The 19,565-nt window shown below is 45.6% G+C and overlaps 1 protein-coding gene across 4 annotated transcripts in view; it reads left to right on the top strand.

The window, feature by feature from the left end:
• The window catches only part of CEP290 (centrosomal protein 290), a 3,224,991-nt gene that overhangs the window by 3,088,492 nt on the left and 116,934 nt on the right, over positions 1-19,565 (top strand). For all 4 annotated transcript variants that reach the window (XM_069629332.1, XM_069629331.1, XM_069629333.1 and 1 more), the window contains one exon: positions 14,880-14,953. In XM_069629332.1, the coding sequence (XP_069485433.1) occupies positions 14,880-14,953 (74 nt within the window). The remainder of the gene's footprint in view (positions 1-14,879; positions 14,954-19,565) is intronic.

The raw sequence follows: 19,565 nt of genomic DNA, 5'->3' as shown, positions 1-19,565 counted from the left end.
ACCACAGCTGAACCTGAATGCCTTTCCCCATCAGTTTGATCAATTTATGATGACCCGTCAATTGAAAAGACCTCCCCTCCTACTAGAGCATTCTCCTTTTCCCTTGGGACCTCGTCATAAAATTCCTCGTAGATAGAGCAATCATGCATCTGCTCATTCGCTGTCACACGTTCTGCTACAAAAGTGGCACGGTACACTATTCTGCACCAGACTATTTTAATCGCTGAATTTGATCTACTACCTCATATGCAGAAGCCCTCTGAGATGTCAGTGTACCCTTAGGTTTCTCCAAAACAGCAAGCAATGCATGCTCAACAAATAAAGTCATGGAACACCCCATCACTATGCTCGTGGACTTCTCAATGACGAACGTTGCTGCTGCCATAACTGAATCGAAAATCCCACTATCATATTGCAGAGGTTTGTACCCTAGTGTAGTCCTCTGTGGGAGCACTGCTGTCATAACTGTCCCATTCGTGTGCGAAAACAGGTAGAGCTCCTCAGAATAATTGGGAATTCCTAAAACTGGAGCTGTACAAATTGCTTTTTTCAATTTCTCAAACCCTTCCTCCATTTCATCAGTCCATACTATTTTCTCCTTGTTCACTTGGGCTTTCTTCAAAGCCTGCAAAAGGGGTCTTGTGCATGAACTATAATCAAATACCCATGCTCTAACATAGTTGCACAATCCCAGGAACTGCTGCATTTGTTTTATCGTGTGTGGTTTAGGTGTTTTCGTAATCGCCTCAGCTCTTTCAGGTGTGACTTTGTTTCCTTCATGCGAGATTAACAGGCCTATGTACAACACCTCTTCCTGACAATGTTGCAATTTCTCTTGGTCTACTTTATATCCTTTGTCTACAAGGATAGTCATTAACGGAATTGAATCTTGTCTACAATCATCTTCTGTCGTGCTACAAACTAGAATGTCATCTACGTACTGCAGCACAACACTTATAAATCATTATTGCTCAGGTCCATCTGCAGGACTATGTTAAAGATCGATGGAGACTCACAATACCCCTGGAGCAAACTAGTACTTTTCAACTTAGTCTGACGAAACATAAATTACATAAGGTTTTGGGAGTCCTTATGCAACAGGATTGAGAAAAACACATTTTTCAAGTCAATCACCATAAAATATTGTGCCTCTGTTGGGGATACTACACAAAATCGGTGTATAATTTGGAACTAGAGGAATCTCTGCCTATACAATCTGGTTAATTGGCCTCATGTCCTGAATTAATCTCCACGACCCCACTTTCGATTTTTTTCACAGGGTACACACCAGTATTACACAGTGACTCTGACGTCACCAAGATACCCTGTTCCATCATAGCTAATATAGTCTTAAACATACCCTCATCTGCCTCTCAAGACATTGGGTACTGCTTTTCTCGAGGTCAAATTGCTCCTGGTTTAAGCTTAATTTTTACTTCTACCATCCCCCTCAATAGGCCTACGTCATAAGGGCCTGTAGTCCATAAAGAGGTTGGCACTTTATCCATGTCCTCATCAAAAAATGCTGGGCGTTGCCGCACTATCATCATTCACTGTGGGACCTCTCTTTTCTCTATCTTAATCCAATATGTAATACACATCTCGAATATCACTTCATCATCTGATGGATCATCTCTAAACATATATTCGTCAGTCAATCTATACCCTGCCTCAACGGCAATCAATGTTCTCCATGGCCTGCCTTCGTTATCCAATCCTTCAAGCATGGCCAATTCCCCTTGCACTATGGCTGGCTGTAGCTGTAAGGGAATAATCTGTCCCCCCACTTCGTCCATAGGTATCTGTGGCCTGAACAAAAACTCATTAGGTATTCTCATAGTCTTTTCCACTAAGCCGGGCATCCATGTTAACAGAATGCGTATCCCATAAAGAAAAACTACTGGCTCTAATGGCATCCCTCGCAGAGCTATTTTTCCTGTAAATGCCATGATAAATTTGCCCACATTTAAATAATGTATCCCTGGAGTGGAACACACTATGCCTTCATCAGTAAAAGAAATCGTCATATTTAGTTTTGTCATTAAATCTGGGCCCAGGATATTAACTGGTGTCTGTCGCGAATACAATAATGGAACAGACATGTCACACTCTAATTCATCAGTAAAAGGAAATCTACTTGTAGCTCCAGAGAAGCATTGAGCATTCATGGCATTTCCCGATAATGGATATTTTCCCTCTCGTATACGTGAGCGAGTTGCCCAAGTATCTACTAAAAAAGAAATAGATTTGCCTCCTATGGTAACATCAACATCGACCCTTTGTTCCTCTTGTGGATCTGGTGTCACTGATAGTACTGAACACATCAAGTCACCCTGTGAGCTGTCCTATTGTGGGTACATACGTATTCCTGTGCCTGTAAAAGGACTTCCTCCCACTACAGTGACACCCCCTACTCTAGGTGTCAAAAACTGTCCCGTGTTTGCACTCTGCTGTATCTGCATGGGTGCGTGCTGTGACTGCCCTTGCAGCGGATTCAATGGTGCTTGCTGTGGTTGCAAAGCCTGTTGCATTTGCATCGCTTGTGCTTGATACACTGTCTGATTTTGGGCAAACCCATCTCTATTTTGTGGTCTGTATGCTGGAGGATAAGCTGTCCACCCTCTTGAGAACTGCCCATTCTGTACATACCCATGACTTCCACATGTTTGTGCAATGTGCCCTGTCATGCCACATGTCCAACATACAGGAGGGACCCTTCTAATTTGCCCTCCTTGCATATTTTGATTATCATTGTGCATATTCTGGAACTTAGTTATTTTGAAAGCCACCCTGATTATTCTGAAAACCGCCTCTTCCTCTGAAACCCATTCCTCTGCCTCGCGGCACAAACCCATTCCCTCTTTGGTCTGATTGGCGTTGATTATTTGTCTGTGACATACCCACTGCTTGCTGCGTTCCCAACCCTTCTCCACTTGTCAACACCTCTTCTTCTATGGCGTATTTTGACAATTTCTTCTGCACTAGCTTAGCCTCCTAAAGTTTCCTAGCATCCTCCTTCTTATTTTTTTTCTCTTGCAGCAGCCTGTAATGATGCGTGATAGTCAACTGTATCTCTGCCCAAGGCTTTACTTCCATTCCCACTAGCTTCTCGTGCTGTCTCTGTACTTGCTCTGGCAATCCCTGACACAGAATGTGGTAAAATACTGGCACTGATTTCCCCTACAGCCCTTGAATTTCCAAAGTCCTGAATACTTTGAATGTAAGCAAGCAGATCTTCGTCATCTTTCATCTTACGTGCCATAATTGCACCCATATCCGACGCTTCAGGATACTGTACCCTGCACGCTTTCCAAACAGCCACCCTACAATTATTAAGTGGCTCTCTGTCATGTGCTGTATTCTGTGCCATGACACTTGAGTAACCTGCTCTCGTCCAAGTGTCATCAACCCTTTCCCCAAGAATGGCTGCTAAGAGACCCTTAATGTCCCCTTTAGCTAGAGTATTTCCTCCTGTCATCTTTTCTAGCTCATAAATCCATTTTCCCTCACCCGCCGTTAAACTAGGGAGTTTACACCTTAAATTATCCTTGTCAATCTGGGGCCCAAGGATATACTGCGCTCTGGCCCCTCCTTTCTCAAAAAGGGGGAACTGTGTGAACCCAAATCTGCAATCGCTCCCCATCGTCTGCCTATCCATAGTGGGGACAATGGTTCCTGATTGCCTTCTACCTGGTAATGACCTCAGTCTGTTTACATATGGCAGCGATTCCCCCCTCTCACTATGCGATCTTCCTTTAGGTCGCTCTGGGTACGCCATGGGGTCTGGCGTCCTATCTTTAGGTTGGTCTAAATCCGACCATCACACTTCCTTGTCTGTCTGCAGACATCCCTCAGGACCACATGCACTTTCTCCCTCCTTCCCCATGGAAGGTTTCTCTGTCTTCTTCTTACATATCTAGTTTGCAGCTAGTATGGCTTGCATCTTTCTCATCCTTACTTAAAGTCAGCCTGTCTAAAGACAAGTCTCTATTCTCGAGACTAAACAGAGTTCCTTCTTTGCCTCATAACCGGGCAACTGTAAATCTTCTTTTCCCCTTGCTCTCATCTGTTGATACGTTTTATCGATCCGATCTCCGATGCTTCCTATCTCAAAATTCTCATCTAGGTTTACCCTAGACAGTCCTGGCATTACTCCTTGCGACGGAAGAAACTCCACTATGTCGCCCCATGATATTACTGGACTTGGTTCCATCAGCTCTTTCGGAATTCGATCAATGTTGCATGCCCTCTAGCTCCTTTTTTGCTCCATTTCTTTTTCTAGTTCCCTTTGTTTCTTCGCTTCCCATCTAACCCTTTCCTTTCCTCTTGTCTTTTCTCTTCTCTGCTTTGTTTTGCCCTACACACCTCCTCGTCTTTGGATTCTTTTATCTCGTAATTTCTGTTCTTCTTCCTCTTCTCTTATTTTCTAATGTCCCATTCTTCGATTGCTCTCTGCCTATTGTCATACTTCCTTTGCTCCTTGTTAAGGAGAATTCTCATTCTATGGCTAATTTCCCTTATCTATAGAGTCCACCAGCAGCTTTGCTGGATTTGAAGGGTTTGTTTTTTTCTCCTGCTAAGAGTGAGACTCTTGTCCCTCTCTTGGGCATATTTGCTATGTGTGTTCTAGGCTAATTTTATGTGTTTAATGTCTATGAGGTTTATCTCACCCTCATAGGAACCATCTTTATACACAATTGTTACACAGCGCCCTCCGTGCAGTAACACGGGGTGTCATAGTGACCCCCAAACATAGACTCCATACCCTGGGACTGACTACTGTCCCCCAAGGCATGTAAAGTCCCCATTGACTTTACTAGTCAATCTTTATGAACTAAACCAGTACAAACCATCTTACTATGGAGGTGCTGGCAAGGGTTAATAGTTTTTCCCTTATGTTCATTTTCGAGACGGTACCGTACAGTCCCTCTTTGAAAAGTTTCTGGCTGGTGGCAGTGGTTACTACCAAAAATATTCGACCGCAAATATCTTCCTAAGGGATTTTCCCATTGTTCGAGGCTACCACATTCACTGACAGCCTCTAACATACCGCTGGTTTATTTTTATATTAACTTTACTCCGGTAGGTTTTATTTGCCAGAACTTTTATATACATTCTTTCTCGTGTTTTTCTCTAAGATCCTAACCCAGGTCGGGGATCCTTTGTTTGTCCTTTTGGCAGGCTTCTGCCAAGAAGCCCTCCTTTCGGCGCCACTGAGTCTGGGGTGGACCCATTGTGTGGGAGGAGGAGTAGGCCCCCTGGACAGGGTTACCGCAGCAACCCAAGTCGCACTCTGCCCTGATAGGCTGGAGGGTCTCCCGCCAGGATGACCACTCCACTGTGTGAGTGACAGCTAGGCTGTATGAATGGGGGTCTTTCTGCATAAAAGCAGGGTCCTGAGGACTGGAAGAGCAAGACGTCGCCACTGGAACTAAGAAGCCGAAGAGGAGAGAAGCCAAAGACATCTGCAACAACTGAACCACCGGTGAAGCCCTGCTGCAGCGTCTCGCCACTTTTCTCCACACAACGAGAGAAGATCTTCATCTGCAAGAGCCTTCTTCCCTTGAGCTGGTGGGGCCAACCAGTTTGCCAATCACCTTCCAGGACCTGCCTTGGTCGAATCGCCAGTCGGATAGCCAGGCTCCCGTCCACCACGACCGCGATTTAAAGGAGCGTACCTTTTAATCCGTTTCGGCATCACTGCGGCTGGCTTCTTCCCTGGGCAGTGCAGTAACTCGAACCTTCCTCCACGACGAGAGCCTCACTTCATCTGCTGGACAACACGAACGGCAGGAACTGCCAGGAACCACCGCCACCGCTGGAGCCGCTTCCACTTTTCAGGTACATTGTTCCGCCAGGCCTCCCGTTTCGAGGGGTATTGCTAAAGGTGTTTGCAATCCTTTACCTACCTCCTGGGTTGGCCACCCCTATCGACTAAACTTGTCTTTCACTTTCTGAAACCGCCTTTTCGAAATCGTTTAACAAAGACTTGACTGTAGCTACAAGAAGATTTTGCTCCTAGGCACTTTGCCCTGTACCACTGACTCTGGCACAGGCCTATTGACTCTGGCTAAATGTGTTATAACTGCCTTCTCTAGATTGCTTCTCACCTAGAAATGTGTTGGTGCACCTAACTCTTATAACTACCTTTTCCTTCCCTTTCTTTAAACTTTTGAAGTGCCATTTTGCTTGGTTTTCACCTCAGTATTATACATGCTAAAGTACTGCCTTGCCTAACTTCAATCTTATTGGGACGTGTTGCTAGGGTGTCTAAGAGTATATTCCTGTATAACTTGTTCTTTCCCTCCCTTGTGAGAAATTGTTAGAGCGCCATTTGTGTCTGGTTTTCACTGTGCCGTTTTGCTCCGTTTTCACTCTTGCTCAAACTTGTCTACAATTTAATCAGGGAGTTGTGTATACTTTTCTTGACTGATTTTAACTTGCTTTAATACTGGTGATTGATGTGTTGAACTAGAAGTGTTTAAAATAAATATATATATTATTTTTTAATACAAAGCTTTGGTCAGTGTTTCCTTGTGCCATAGTATGGTAGCCCTATTGTGTAAATCCTGAATACTGCTCATCTCCCTCTTGAGATAAGTCTGACTGCTTAGCCACAGCTACCAACTAAATCTTTGTGGTAGAGACTGATAGCAAAGGGGATTTATTGCTCATACCTGTAGTACTCCCTAAGGGAACTGCACAGGATTCTGCCTAACACTCCTCTGCCCTTTCTTCCCTTCGCAGCTGCTCCTCCTAACATAATTGTTCTCACCTTTGTCTATCCTTCCTTTTATGTTCATCCTCTTTCAATCGTTTCTCTCTTTCCCTGTTTTTTCTACCTTGTTCATCGTGATCTTCCCATTGCCTCACTTCCTCGATGCTCTTCCCATCAAGTTTGAGTAATATCTGTCCATCCATTTGTTCTGTACGATCGTAACCTCGTCAGCTTTATCCTCCTCTCCTATCCATCTCTTGATCTCTTGTTCTATATCTAAGGATACGTTTGGTCATTCGCTTTTCTCCTCCTTGTCTTGGAAGACCTTAAAGATCACCTCCTCTCCTTAGTCCTTTTCTGGGCTCTGGTCACTACTATAAGCAGGCGGTTCATGTATCCGATTACTATATCCTGTCGCCGCTTTTAGTTCCCTTAATGGACACAATCCTTCATCTTTTGTACTATCCCCATTTACTTTGGGCGCGGTAGGGGGAGCAGAAGGCTCAACACCTTCCTCCCTACATTGATTAAGCATCCAATCCTCAGGAGGCGGACCTTCCCGCTCCTCCTGGTACATTTTCCAGAGCTCTAAACTAGCTAACCTCTTTTTCAATTTCTTTCCTGTGCGTGCAGCATGCAAGTATGTGGTCATGTGTTGCAAAACTTTTAACAGCGATCCCCCTTGAGGCCATGGCATGAAAATGCTATATGCGGTACCCTTAGCCCATTCCGCACTATACTGTTTGAACTTAGGTGCGTGTTTTGGCAGTTGCTTGCAAATATGCATCAATGGAGTAACATGCCCCATTATGACTAGTCTCAATTGACTGTCGATAGTTACCGTTAATTCACACAAAATATGTTTCAGATGAATAACAAATATGAGTGCGCACCAACAGTCAACGCTCAAATCCTCTACTTCTCAATTTACTCCAATCTACCTGTTCAGTTGGCGCAGACAATGACTACAAAGATAGATATTAGTTTTTGATCTCTACTCAACACAGCCTATCTTTGTCGATCTTCGACGCTTCACTTTTCCAATATTTAACATACACATCAGACAAACTAGTCGACTTCAACATATATTTCCTCAGCGCTTTTCGCTGCTATTTCTTGCCCCTAAAATACCCCTGTAGGAGATTGAATCATTCCCTCTCACAGACCTTGTCTGTGTGCCGCCTAAGTACCCACTTTGTGTGTTTGACTCCTTGACTTCTTCTAGAAGCTCCTTGAGCTTAGGATTCTGGGCTCTATAGAGACGCTCCTCGTCATATATTAACCAAACAACCCTGTTACCTTATACTTTTACAGCAATCCTCGTTCCCATATCTTTTGCCAGTCCCCTCAATCTACTCACCATTCACCTTTCGGCTTTTGACACTCAGGAAGTGAAGTCATGGCCTTATCTTCTGGTCTTGGTGCGGTCTCCCCCTCCAAACGGCCACCGTCGCCATCGGTCCGCTCAGTGCCTGTGGAAACCAGGAGGGATTTTGTGAAAGAGGGACCCGTCCCACCTCTATCAGTCTTCTTGCAAGAGTTCTATATCGGCCGCTCTCCACAGGGAGCCTCACGATCCTCCAACTAAATGGCAGAGGATGGCCGATGTTCCAAAATCTCTAAAAGCCTACTAGTCGACGGATCTGAATCATCCTCTTTCTGCTACCAAGTGAACCTGTGTGGGCCCTTTAAGACGAGGTAACAGTATCTGAGATGGATGGGGATGCAGACTTTACTCATATATCAATAATCAGACCGACTTAGGAAGTTAGGCAAAATTTCGGGTGTTTTAATAACATTTGTTAAAATGGGGAGTACAACGGGCATCAATGGACGCCGCACAGCTTGCTCAACAAGTTCTCGAAAACATTTAATTCAAAAATTCACTTTATACTAAAAATGTATCATAAGTGACGTCATACTATGTGGCAAAATAAGAAAACCTACTAGGGGATGTGATAGGCTTAAAGGGAACTTCTACATATACTTTCTGTGGGGTATGGGGTTTTGATTGGGTCTCTAAAGTCAGGTGGACAACTAAGCCCACCCCAAGTGCAAATCATCTTCCGTGTTGGACTAATACACAATGTCCTATTGGCTTCTCAACCTATAGGGCTCTTTGATACGTAGCCCTCTATAATTGGTTGGCACACTTGTACCCTTCTGGAATATTCAACTCGTTAGCAGCACGCAAGCTGGTACCCCGGGTGCTGGGAGGTCGGCCAAGCCATGCCTCCCCACCCAATTAGCCCAACATTCATCATCACCCCTGCGGCGGCCATTCAATTACTATGTTTGAACTTGGCTGGGTGCAGGCTCTCTGTGCCTGAGAATAAAAGGGAGTGAAGGCATGGCCTTATCTTCTGGTCTTGGTGTAGCTCGCCCCAAAGTCTATTTTCATCTCACCATGTGACTTGAGACCATGCTTTGAGCTCCTTAAAACCTGGCGCTTCTAGTGTTTTTCCGTTACACCTTAAACAGGAGCTCGGCTCACTTCTCTTGTTATTGTATCCTTTTGAGTAAATGACCAGGCTCTCAGTGGCCCAACGCTTGCCACTGAGCCAGGCAAGCCTTCTCGAATCTTCCTTCGCCGTCAGCTATTCTATTCTGTTGCGCCACAGTTGCAATCCTTTCATTAACAGGGTTCAAGTTTACTACAATGCTTCGTGGAACATCCAAATTCTATACATTCCTATACATCGGCGCATCGCCTGCAATCTATTTACTACATAGCCAGCCTTATGATTACTTTGTCTATTTGTGTTACTGTGTCTGTACAATTGTAAAATGGTTTGACATTTTCTTCAGTGCTTCTCTGCACGTGAAATCTTCATTTTGCTCTTGAAATGTTGCTTAATTCATTACTTCATCATCAGATTTTATAAGGTCTATATTCTTTCTTTGTCGGCATCTCTTCTGGGTGCGTCACCTCTGCTTCATGTGACGTCACCCATCTTCTCTTTCATTTTCTTTCACTCTTCTTCCGGAACATCCTTCGGAAGACCATAATTTCTTCGTGAATACATATAGGGTTTTCTCAATGGATACCTTGTTTCGCGGTATAGGTACCATTACTGGCCTTGCGCATGTCTCAATATCCGGTAGCCAACATATAGGCAGAACGGTAGCGGGACCTCTGGTAGGAGTACTTGGCTGCTCCTCTACACTTGTGTATATCTTAGTTAATTAGTGCAATCAGTCTATACGAGCCAAATATGGCTGGATCTTTGCCCGGCTTTGGCAGTAGGAGTACTTTTGCCTCTTCCATAGACGGTGTGATTTTCCCCTCCCCCAACCCTCCTGCCCCCAAAGTTATTAAACAGGGGAACCAGATGGGGGATTAAAGTTTCCCTGAAAGTCCTATAGAAGTCTGACGTGCACCCATCCGATCCCTTGGAGTTGAGTAGTAGTGACACAATGGCCCTACGCACTTCTTCCTTTGTGATGTCTTGTTCCAGTGCCAGTCTTTCCTTCCCACTTAATACGGGTAGGTCGCACTTGTCTAAGTAGTCTAACAGGCTCTTCTCTGACGTGTCTTCCGACTTATATAGCTCAGTTTAATATTTATAGAATTCCCAGGAGATGTTGGCTATATTCGTGCTCTCTCCCCCCCTTCCATCCTTATTTTTGGTATGGCTTTGGCTTTTTCCTCTCTTATCAGCATCCTGGCAAGGAGCCTACCCATTTTGTCTGCTTTTATATAGTACTTTTGTTTGAGGTACAGTAGGGATCGCTATGCCGTCTTGGGCTGGATTATTTCCAATTGACCCCTTATGGCCCTATATTCCCTCCTTACCTCCTCACTCACTCCTATGCCCATCCTGCACATAACCTGTTTCAGTTTCTCCTCCAATTCGTTTTCTATGAGTCTGCTCTCTCTCTCTCTGCGGGCCTTGGTAGTGATGATCTTCCCTCATATTGTTGCTTTGAACGGGTCCCACCTCGCCTGCTCAGTCGTGGCCTCACTGTTGTTGTCCCGGAAAAAAATCCTCAATCCCCACCCCAGATCTACTTCCTCAGAATGTCATCCTTAAATATATGTGGGGTATCTCCATTTCCACAGCCCGGGAGGACCCATTTTCCTTCTGAATTTCAAGGTTATGTGTGCGTGATTTGACAAGACTATTGCCCCCACCGCTATGTCTGACACCCGTCCCAGCAGTGACCTTGACAACCATATGTAGTCGATTCTAGACTAGGTCCAATGGACTTGTGAGAAGAAGTTGCATCCCTCCTTATTCCCCTCCTTTTCCCTCCACACGTCTACCATTGCGAGTCTCAATTTTCTCAACCAATTCTTTCGAGGGCTTACCCTGGGTATGTGTTTCCCCCTGTTCCTATACACTCTTGGGTCACAGGCCATATTGAAGTCCCCCGCCAGTACTATCGATCCCTTTGCAAATCTTTCCGGTCTGGTCAACAACGTCTGGAGAAACCCATCTTGACCGGTATTGGGTGCATAAATAGTGGTTAACGTATATCCGTCCCTTGCAGAGTCCAGGCCACATATCTCCCTTGAGCGTCCTTCTCAGCAGCGGTGATTGTGAGGTCTAAGTTGTTTCAAAGAGAATTTAGCACCCCTCCCCTCTTGCCATTCTTGTTAGATTGATAGATTTGGTGGAATCCCTGTAGTCTGACTTTGTTTATCCCGGGCCAGCACATGTGTTTCCCGCAAGGTTACTATATCCAGCCCCTTCCTCCTTAAGAATCTTTCCAGTTTCTTCCTTTTCACGGGGAGTTTATCCCATTAATGTTCAAGGAGATGATGCTTAGCTGATCGTGCTTATCCATTGCATCCCCCCACCCCCAACAGCTGCCCTCTCCCCCTCACACCCCCCTACCCCCCTTCACTGGATGTGCTCAACCAGCCTCTACCTCTCCCCCCCTCCCCTGAATCACCCTGTCAAAAGATTGAACCCATTTTGAACCCCAGTGCGAACAAATGCAGGTTCACACAAACCCATTTCAGGTCCCAACTCCCACATCGCTATCCCCCCAGAACCTCTATTTCAGTGTAAGTTTACCACCCTCCCCAGGCTAGTCCATTATGTTTCTCCCTGTTCCTCATTTGTTCAATTCAAGTGGCGGTGCCTTTTGTCAGGGGGTTCCCCCTCTCCTCTGGCGTTCGGTCTGTGGGCCCCTTCAGGTAGGGTTGGAAGCCTTTCTCCTTGCTTTGCTTAGGTCTTGCCAATGTCCATTCCGAACTCTTAATTCTGTTCTGTCTTTTCGCTGACGGTTCCTTTGATCGTTGGTCCTCTTCCTCGATTCCTAGAATTCTTGCTCCTTCCTCATAGGATGCTATATGTTGTTGCTTCCCCTACCACTCAAAGACCAGGCCATATGGGAATGTCTAGTGGTATCGGATGTCTTTTTCCCAGAGCATGCTCAGTACCAGGCTCATTTGTTTCTTTTGATCAGCGTTGTTTGGGACAGATCTGGAAAGGTTGTATGTCTGAGTCATTATATGATAGCTGCCTCACTTTCCTCAACGTTGCCAAGATCTTTTCCTTCAGCAAGTAGTCGTGTAGGGCAGCCAGGATGTCCCTCAGCCTTGCCCCCCCAGTTCGTTCCTCCGTGGACCCACTCTATGCACTCTGTCAATTTTTATGTCTGCTGAGCTGTCTAACAAGTCTGCAAAAATGTTTCTAATCGCTGCCTCAAGGTCTTTATCTTGCACCTCTTCAGACAGGCACTTTATTCTAATGTTCAATCTTTTGGACCTAATTTCTAAGTCCTCGGCCTGTAGCTCAAAGTTGTGGGTTGCACTTGCCAATTGTTCCACCAAATCTTCTGTTTTCCTAGTGTCCTCAGCCAGGTCCTGATTTGCTCTCTCATTGGTGTCCACCCTTTCCTCCATCTTATTCACGTCTCCTATTATATCTTGTAGCGCCAATGCCAGGTCTTCCCTCATTTTGTCCATTTGTCGTTGGACCGTTTCTGCGATCCTGTCGCCAAAGTCGTTGACGTATTGCCAAAGGACTTCCAGTGTTACAGTCTGGTCCTGCCCGTAGTGATTTTGGGGCCCCTTGTGTTCTGCTTGATCCAAGCTCTGTTCTACAGCTGGGGAGTGGGGGCTAGGGGGGTACTCCGCCCCGACTCCACATCTTTTGAATATTACTCTCCCGGGGCTTCATTTGCCCCCTTAATGAGTTGTGGGTCTTCTTACCTCTGATTTTAGACATGGTCGCCCGTCCCCTCTGCGACAGTGTACCCTCAGAACCAGCCGAATCCCTACTCCCGAGCCCTCTTCCCTTCACCTGGCTCTTAGTTCGGCCAAGGCTCCCTCTAGTTGCTTCTTACACCTTCTGGGTGGGCCCCTCTTAAAGTTTCCCCTGGCTTTGGTTCTCCCATCGCTCCTCTGTGTTCTGAGCCAGCGATGTTGCACACACACCTTTCTTTCGTCGCAACGTACCCCTCTCGCTCACAGGGTGCCTACAGGGCTTGAGGCCAATCCAGTGCCTCACTACACACTGTCTCCAGCGCAGCTCCGTTCCTCCAGTCTCCTGCGCAGCTCCACACCGCGCTTACGAGCGGGCAAGGTGGATAATCTGTTTTTGTATTTTCTGGTGAATTCCGCCGTCGTGCTCTTACGGGGGAACGCTGATTAGATCCCAGCTGATGTGGGACCTTTATTTCTGAATTTCCAAATGCCTGGGGAGGGTGTTGAGTCTCAGAACTAGGTACTCTAGTCCCGGGCGGGCAGGAGAGCCCTGATTACGAAGGTCTCCTATCGGCAGCCATCTTGGAATCTCCATGATACTTACTCCTAACAGTAAAATTAGCCATTTTTTTCAGAAGTGTATATATGTCCTAAGGACAGTTAAAGGGTTGAAATATTTCTTCAGAACTACTGCACCTGTGAGCACTTTGGAAAACAGTGAAGGCACAGCAGACATAAATGTAGCCCACTTGAGAAGTGCTGCCTATCTGATACAAGGAGCTTCCATGGAAAGCATCCATCATAAATCTTATGCTAGGAGAAGTAATACCAGTACTAAATATCTTACTAGGTGACATAAAAACCATATATCAAAAAAGGTAGTAGGCGCTCGCTCCTGTCCAGAAAGAACATGGCATGATATCCTGTATTGAGATGAGAGTTTGCAGCACACGCTTTTTGCTCACTGTACCTTTCACAGATGAGGAATATCCATTTGTATATCAGTCTTTGTCCCGCCCACATGGGCAGTCCAGCACCGAAATGCTATGACAATTCCTGCGCGTGTGCTGCAAACTCTCCTCTCAGAACAGGTTATCATGCCATGTTCTTTCTGGAGAGGAGCGCCCGCTACCTTTTTTGAAATATTTGCAAGGAACTTGGGGTTGGTCACCCTGAGTTACCTGTGGGCAACCAGACGTGGACTCCCTGCTCACTGTGCTCAGAGAGGCACAGCTTCACCTCACTGATGAGGCCCAACAAATTATTTCTGGAGAGGAGCGCCTGCTACCTTTTTTGACATAAAAACCATAAATGTTCCTTTCACAATGAACATATCCTCACACCTCCTTTACCACAAAATAAAATGCCACCATAATTGTGGTAATAATATTTCAAGATGCATCGATTGTTTGGGACCCAACCCCCAATAAGGTCAGGGTGATACTCAAAATTCCAGTGGGCTCAGACATCTCAGGGATGTTCATGCACAAGGACTGTTCATGTGCCTGCCTGCTTCTGTGTGTGACAGACTAGTGCTTCTGTGTCAGGCTGTGACTGCTCGTGGCAGAGCTGTTCATGTGCCAGGCTGAGGTTGATCATATGTCAACCTGTGTCTGTTTGTTACAGCGCTAGTGCCGCTCGTGTGCCCCTCTGGGACTGAATTAGCTGACATGTTTTCTCACACGGCGGCCAAAGGCCCTGACTGCCTGCCTAAATTACGCTCAAAGTAATGTACATTGTTATTGTTACAGCTCACCAGTCCACTGACCATCCAATGACTATAACCCCTAAAATTGCCTGTCGGAACAGAAGATGAGGGTAAACACTAGAAATATTGTTGCCGGAACCAACATACTTCTGTTTCATTATTACTCAAAGCACTGGTTTTAGTGTGAACTTTAGAAGTGCAATCCGCTAGTGAAAAATGTCATTGACCATTTGTTTCAGGATTGTATGTTTATCATGCTTGCCCTTAGTTGTTTATTTTCTTTACCAAATTAGATTGAATTGCTGGAACACTTTCCTGAAGATGCAAAAACTGAGCAAGGTCTTGCAAGGGAGTTCCAACTTCTGAGGTAAGGGCAATGCTTGTGAGCTGAGGTGAAAATGTTGAAGATATTTAGCATTTACAGTGATTTGGGTGCGATTGATCAATGTCCTTTCCTAATTCTAAACCTCTGTGTTATCCCAATTCCAAACTATAATTAAGTCTGTGAACAAATGAATAACAGAAGTTATCTAGATATACCTGAGCTTTCCATTCAAACATATTTATATATGGTGACTGCTAGTAATTGATAAAAACATATTTTTTGTTCAGACTGGGGACTTCAGCTATTTTTGGAAAATAAGCAAATTCAGTTCTAAGTTACTAGGATGTAAACCAGTGACCACTTAGCTTAAGATCCACCTTTGGTCCCATTGATTGTTGTTCTAGAAGTGTGCAGACAATTATGTAGGCAGGAATTAGGCCTTAGCTTGCATTCAAAACATGCAGTAACTATTTCAGTATGCCTTCATTTGTTTGTCTTTTGGTTCACATTACTTGTATTGACCCAAATAGATTCATTTGCTGGAACACTTCCCTAAGATTTTCTATATTGTCTGTCCTTTTTAAGATCTTTGGTTGATTCTCATAATGGTGTATTGGAATTTTGATTTACTCTTTTTCAGAAAGGGGTCCCTTCGCTTCTTTCCCATTGTTCCATTTAGTTTCATAATGTTCATTAATAGGGTTCCATGTCTTTTATTCCCAAATTCATACTGGCTGAAAATGTCTCACCAAGTTTAATTGGTTTAAATGTATACCTTCACTTTGCTTTTATTTGTGTGTGGGGGGAGGTTACCCCACAAACAAGGATTGTACATGTTCTGCAGCATTGGATCGTTCATATATACACATGCTATTTGAATAGTCTCTGTCGTCAGGCTGAGACTCCTCGATAACATTAAAGCAGTTTTCATTTGAATTTGAAAAGCTGCAGTCAATTTGTTCTCTGTAGAGTAATTTTGGGTCACCTTACCCATTAGCCAATAGGCAGTGTCTCCCTTAGCTCCACCCCTGCAGGTCCTCTTCAGATTAACATAGCACATGTGAAAGAGCCAAGAAAAGCCATATGCAGGGTAGGCGGGAGCGTCACATGTGAATCTATGAAAAATACCAATGCTAGATAACAGGAGTTACAGGTATTGTATCTTTCATAGGTTCACGTGCTGTTTGAATAGGTTATGAAGCAGTATACACATACAAAATAGGCAAAGGAATAAGTCTAACCTTCAGGAAAAGCTCACCTTATGCCAATAGATGACGAAGCACTGCTTGGCCCACCCTGGACTCTTCCATGGAGTTTCTGTCAATGGAGTAGAATCCTGTGAAGGCGTGAAAATACCTTGAAGTAGCTGCCCTACGCATGTTCAAACAGCGGGACACCGGAGTGGAAGGCAGTGGTGGAAAAAACGGCCCTCGTGGAGTGCACCCTAGGTAGGCCAGGAAGTGACCTGTTGCCCAAGTGATGACAGTAGGAGTTGCAAGCAGACGGCCATCAGGAGATGGAGTACTTAGATAGCCCCTTGCCCACAGCCTTGGGGCCACATTCCACCAACAAGCGAAACAATTTTCAGAACTTATTGGTACAGGCAACATAATACTTCAGAGCCTCCATAACCTGTAAGGAAGGCAGCAAGCTTTTCGACAGACTAGACTGAGACTCAAAGAAGACAGGCAGGAACAACAGTTCATTGAGATGGAATGGCAAAGGTAAGTTAAGCATGAAGGTGGGATCTGTTTGTTTGTTGGAGTTGTGGAACGCAAAATATGGTGGCCTGCCTGACAAAGCCTGGATCTCCCCCACTCCTCTGGCATAGGTGATGTCAACCAAGAACGCAGTCATCCATGACAGAAACTTGATGCTCGCTTTGTATAAGTTTTCAAAGGAAGGCCCCATTAACTTGGAAAAACAACATTATACTCCCAAGAAGGAGCCAATGCCCACACTGGTGGAAAGCATGGAAGAGTCTTTTCAGGAATTCCTTAATACAACTGTGAGACCATAACAAGGGTGTGTTGGAGGTGCAAGTAAATCTTGAGATCGCGGATAGATGGACTTTAACAGAGGAATGTGCAAGAACACGGCAGGCCATTACAAATCGGTAAGGCAGGATATCTTGTACATAGAAGCTGAAGGAATCAACTTTATTGGTGTCATGAAATTCTTCCACTTGCTTTTAAGGCAAGAGACTTTAGAAGGCGCACAAGCCTTAGAAATAATGTCTCTGCAGTCCTGAGGCATGGGATGCGTCGGAATTCTAGGAAAACAGTAGCCAGGCTGTCAGATTGCGAGAGGCCAGATTGTGGTGCATGACCGCCACTTTTTCTCCAGAGAGAAGATTGAAGACTGGAGGCAGTCGGATGGGAGGTGCCGATGACAGATAGAGGAGTTCAGGAAACCAGAACTGGGCCACTAAAATCCCTTTGCCCTGATGTTGTCCAAAAGCATGTAGGACTCTTGGGATGAGCGAAACGGGGGAAAAACATCAAGAAACTTGTTGGTCCATGTGAACGTAAAGTCGCCTCCCAGACTTTTGACATGGGGGAATTTTCTGGCAAACGTATGGCACTTTGCGTTTTCCTTGGTGACGAAGATATTTATTTACAGAGCACCCCATGTGTGGAAGATGTGCAGAATTTGATCATGGAGGAGTTCCCACTCGTGGCAGAAGTATTGTTCCCTGCTGAGAGTCAACCACCGAATTGCTGTGTGCCACAGTCTATTTCCAGAGGGATTGTGCTTCCGCTGAGAAAATGGGTGATCTGGTGCGGCCCGGTTTCTGTATGTAAAATATCGTGGTTGTGTTGTCGGTTAGCACCCAAATAACCTTCCTTGGAGATGGAGGCAGAAGGGCTTCAGTTCCCGTAACACTGCTCTCAGTTCCAGGATATTGATGTGTAGCAATTTCCTGTCCTGTGACCAAAGGCCCCTTGCTGATAGCTGCTGGTGTGGGCCCCCCAGCCGTCCAAGGATGCATCAGTCGTGACTGATCTGATCGACCAGCGCTTGAAAAGGTGTCCCCTGAGTGAGATTGGTGAGCACTGACCACCAGAACAGGGTGTCGTGGAATGGGTGCGGGAGGAACACTCCCATTCACAGGAGGTCTTAACGGGTGTCTAAGAACTCATGAATAGGCCTCATCTGAAGCCGTCAGGGTTGTATGAGGAGAATGCAGGAGGATATCATCCCCAAGAGCGACTGCAGACTGCGGACTGATACGGCCAGCTTTCGTGAGAGCAGGTGGGTTTTTGGAAGAATGGACTTAACCCTGTCGGTTGATGCGGTAGCAAAACAGAGGTGGTGGCTGAAAGGTTTAGAATTCATCTTAAACCTCTGGCAATTGCTCTGGGCAATCCTCCAGATCATCTTTCTTCGCCTGCCAAGCCATTGAAGAAAGGGAAAAGACCACGTACAAATCAGGCTAGGTCCAACCCTTAAAGGGGCAGTCCAACCCGAACTGCTAGGTTACATCCCTTCTGCATGAGACCACAAGAATCCCCAGACATGTTTCATCCTCATTGGACGTCATCAGTGAGGAGCAGCTTGGGTCTCTATGCTCAGACGTGGGTCCCATGCCTGCTGGGCCTAGAGACCCAAGCTGCTCCTCACTGATGAGGCCCAATGAGGCCGAAAAATGTTTGGGGATGCTTGTGGTCTCGTGCAGAAGGGCTCTGACCAAGCAATTTGGGCTGGACTACCCCTTTGGAGTGGGACCAAGCCTGATTTGCATATGGTCTTTTCCCTTTTCTAGTGGCTTGGCAGGCGAAGAACCATGGTCTGGAGGGTTGCCCAGAGCAAAGGCAGACGTTAATATTAATTCTTAACTTTTCAGCCATCACCTCTTTTGTTTTGCGGATGAGGGGTTAGCGACGCAGGACACAGTGTTCAGTTGCGCTCTTAAGAACAGAATTTGCTGGGAATGAGTGCTGTAATTGATGGACAATCCCAGCGAGGATAAACAACTTATGGTTACCTCTGTGTGTTTGAGGGCCTGAGGAAGGAACGCTGGGCCCAAGTCATCAAACTCATCCGTGGTGGTGGTGGTGTGAGTGGATGACATGTCTTGAGAAATGTCGTCCTCTGATTCAGATTCGCAGAGCTCTGTAGGCAAAAGTGTGGCCGCCAGAGGGATTTAGGCAGAGCAGGGGGCAGATCCTGTAGAGGAGAAACGGTCGGGATGACTGGTACTCTGGACTGCAACCCCGAAACCAGTGTCTGCAAGGTAGACAAGATATCCATCGAGAGATAAAGCGCTTCCAGGTGACTGGGAGCAAGCATCGACTGAGGCGCAGTAGCTTCACAAGGTGGTTCGGGAAGTGGTTGAGTCGAAGACAATGATGAGAGGACTTCTTCCTCCTTTTCGTTGGAAAAAAAACCTCCTTTCGTGCTCTCAAAATTGGGTTCGATTAAGTTTCAAATTGCCCTCCGGAGGAATGTGGGAAGGAGCTGGAGAAGCAGGAGTTAGAGGATTCCCAGCTTGACAACAGGGAATATTCAAACACCAAGTGAATCTATGAAAGATACCAATGCTGGAGAATAGGAGATATCTCCATACTGTATGGGCGTCCCTTACTAGGGACGGGAGACAGAGCCTTTTTCATCAGAAAAAATCTTCTTCCCCTATAAATTTAGAGCGTGC

Source organism: Ambystoma mexicanum, chromosome 12 (genome assembly GCF_040938575.1).
Source record: "Ambystoma mexicanum isolate Mex_15411 chromosome 12, UKY_AmexF1_1, whole genome shotgun sequence".
NCBI classification, from domain to species: Eukaryota; Metazoa; Chordata; class Amphibia; order Caudata; family Ambystomatidae; genus Ambystoma; species Ambystoma mexicanum.
The sequence above is the reverse complement of the archived record's forward strand: the minus strand, read 5'-3'. Positions and strand labels throughout refer to the sequence as shown.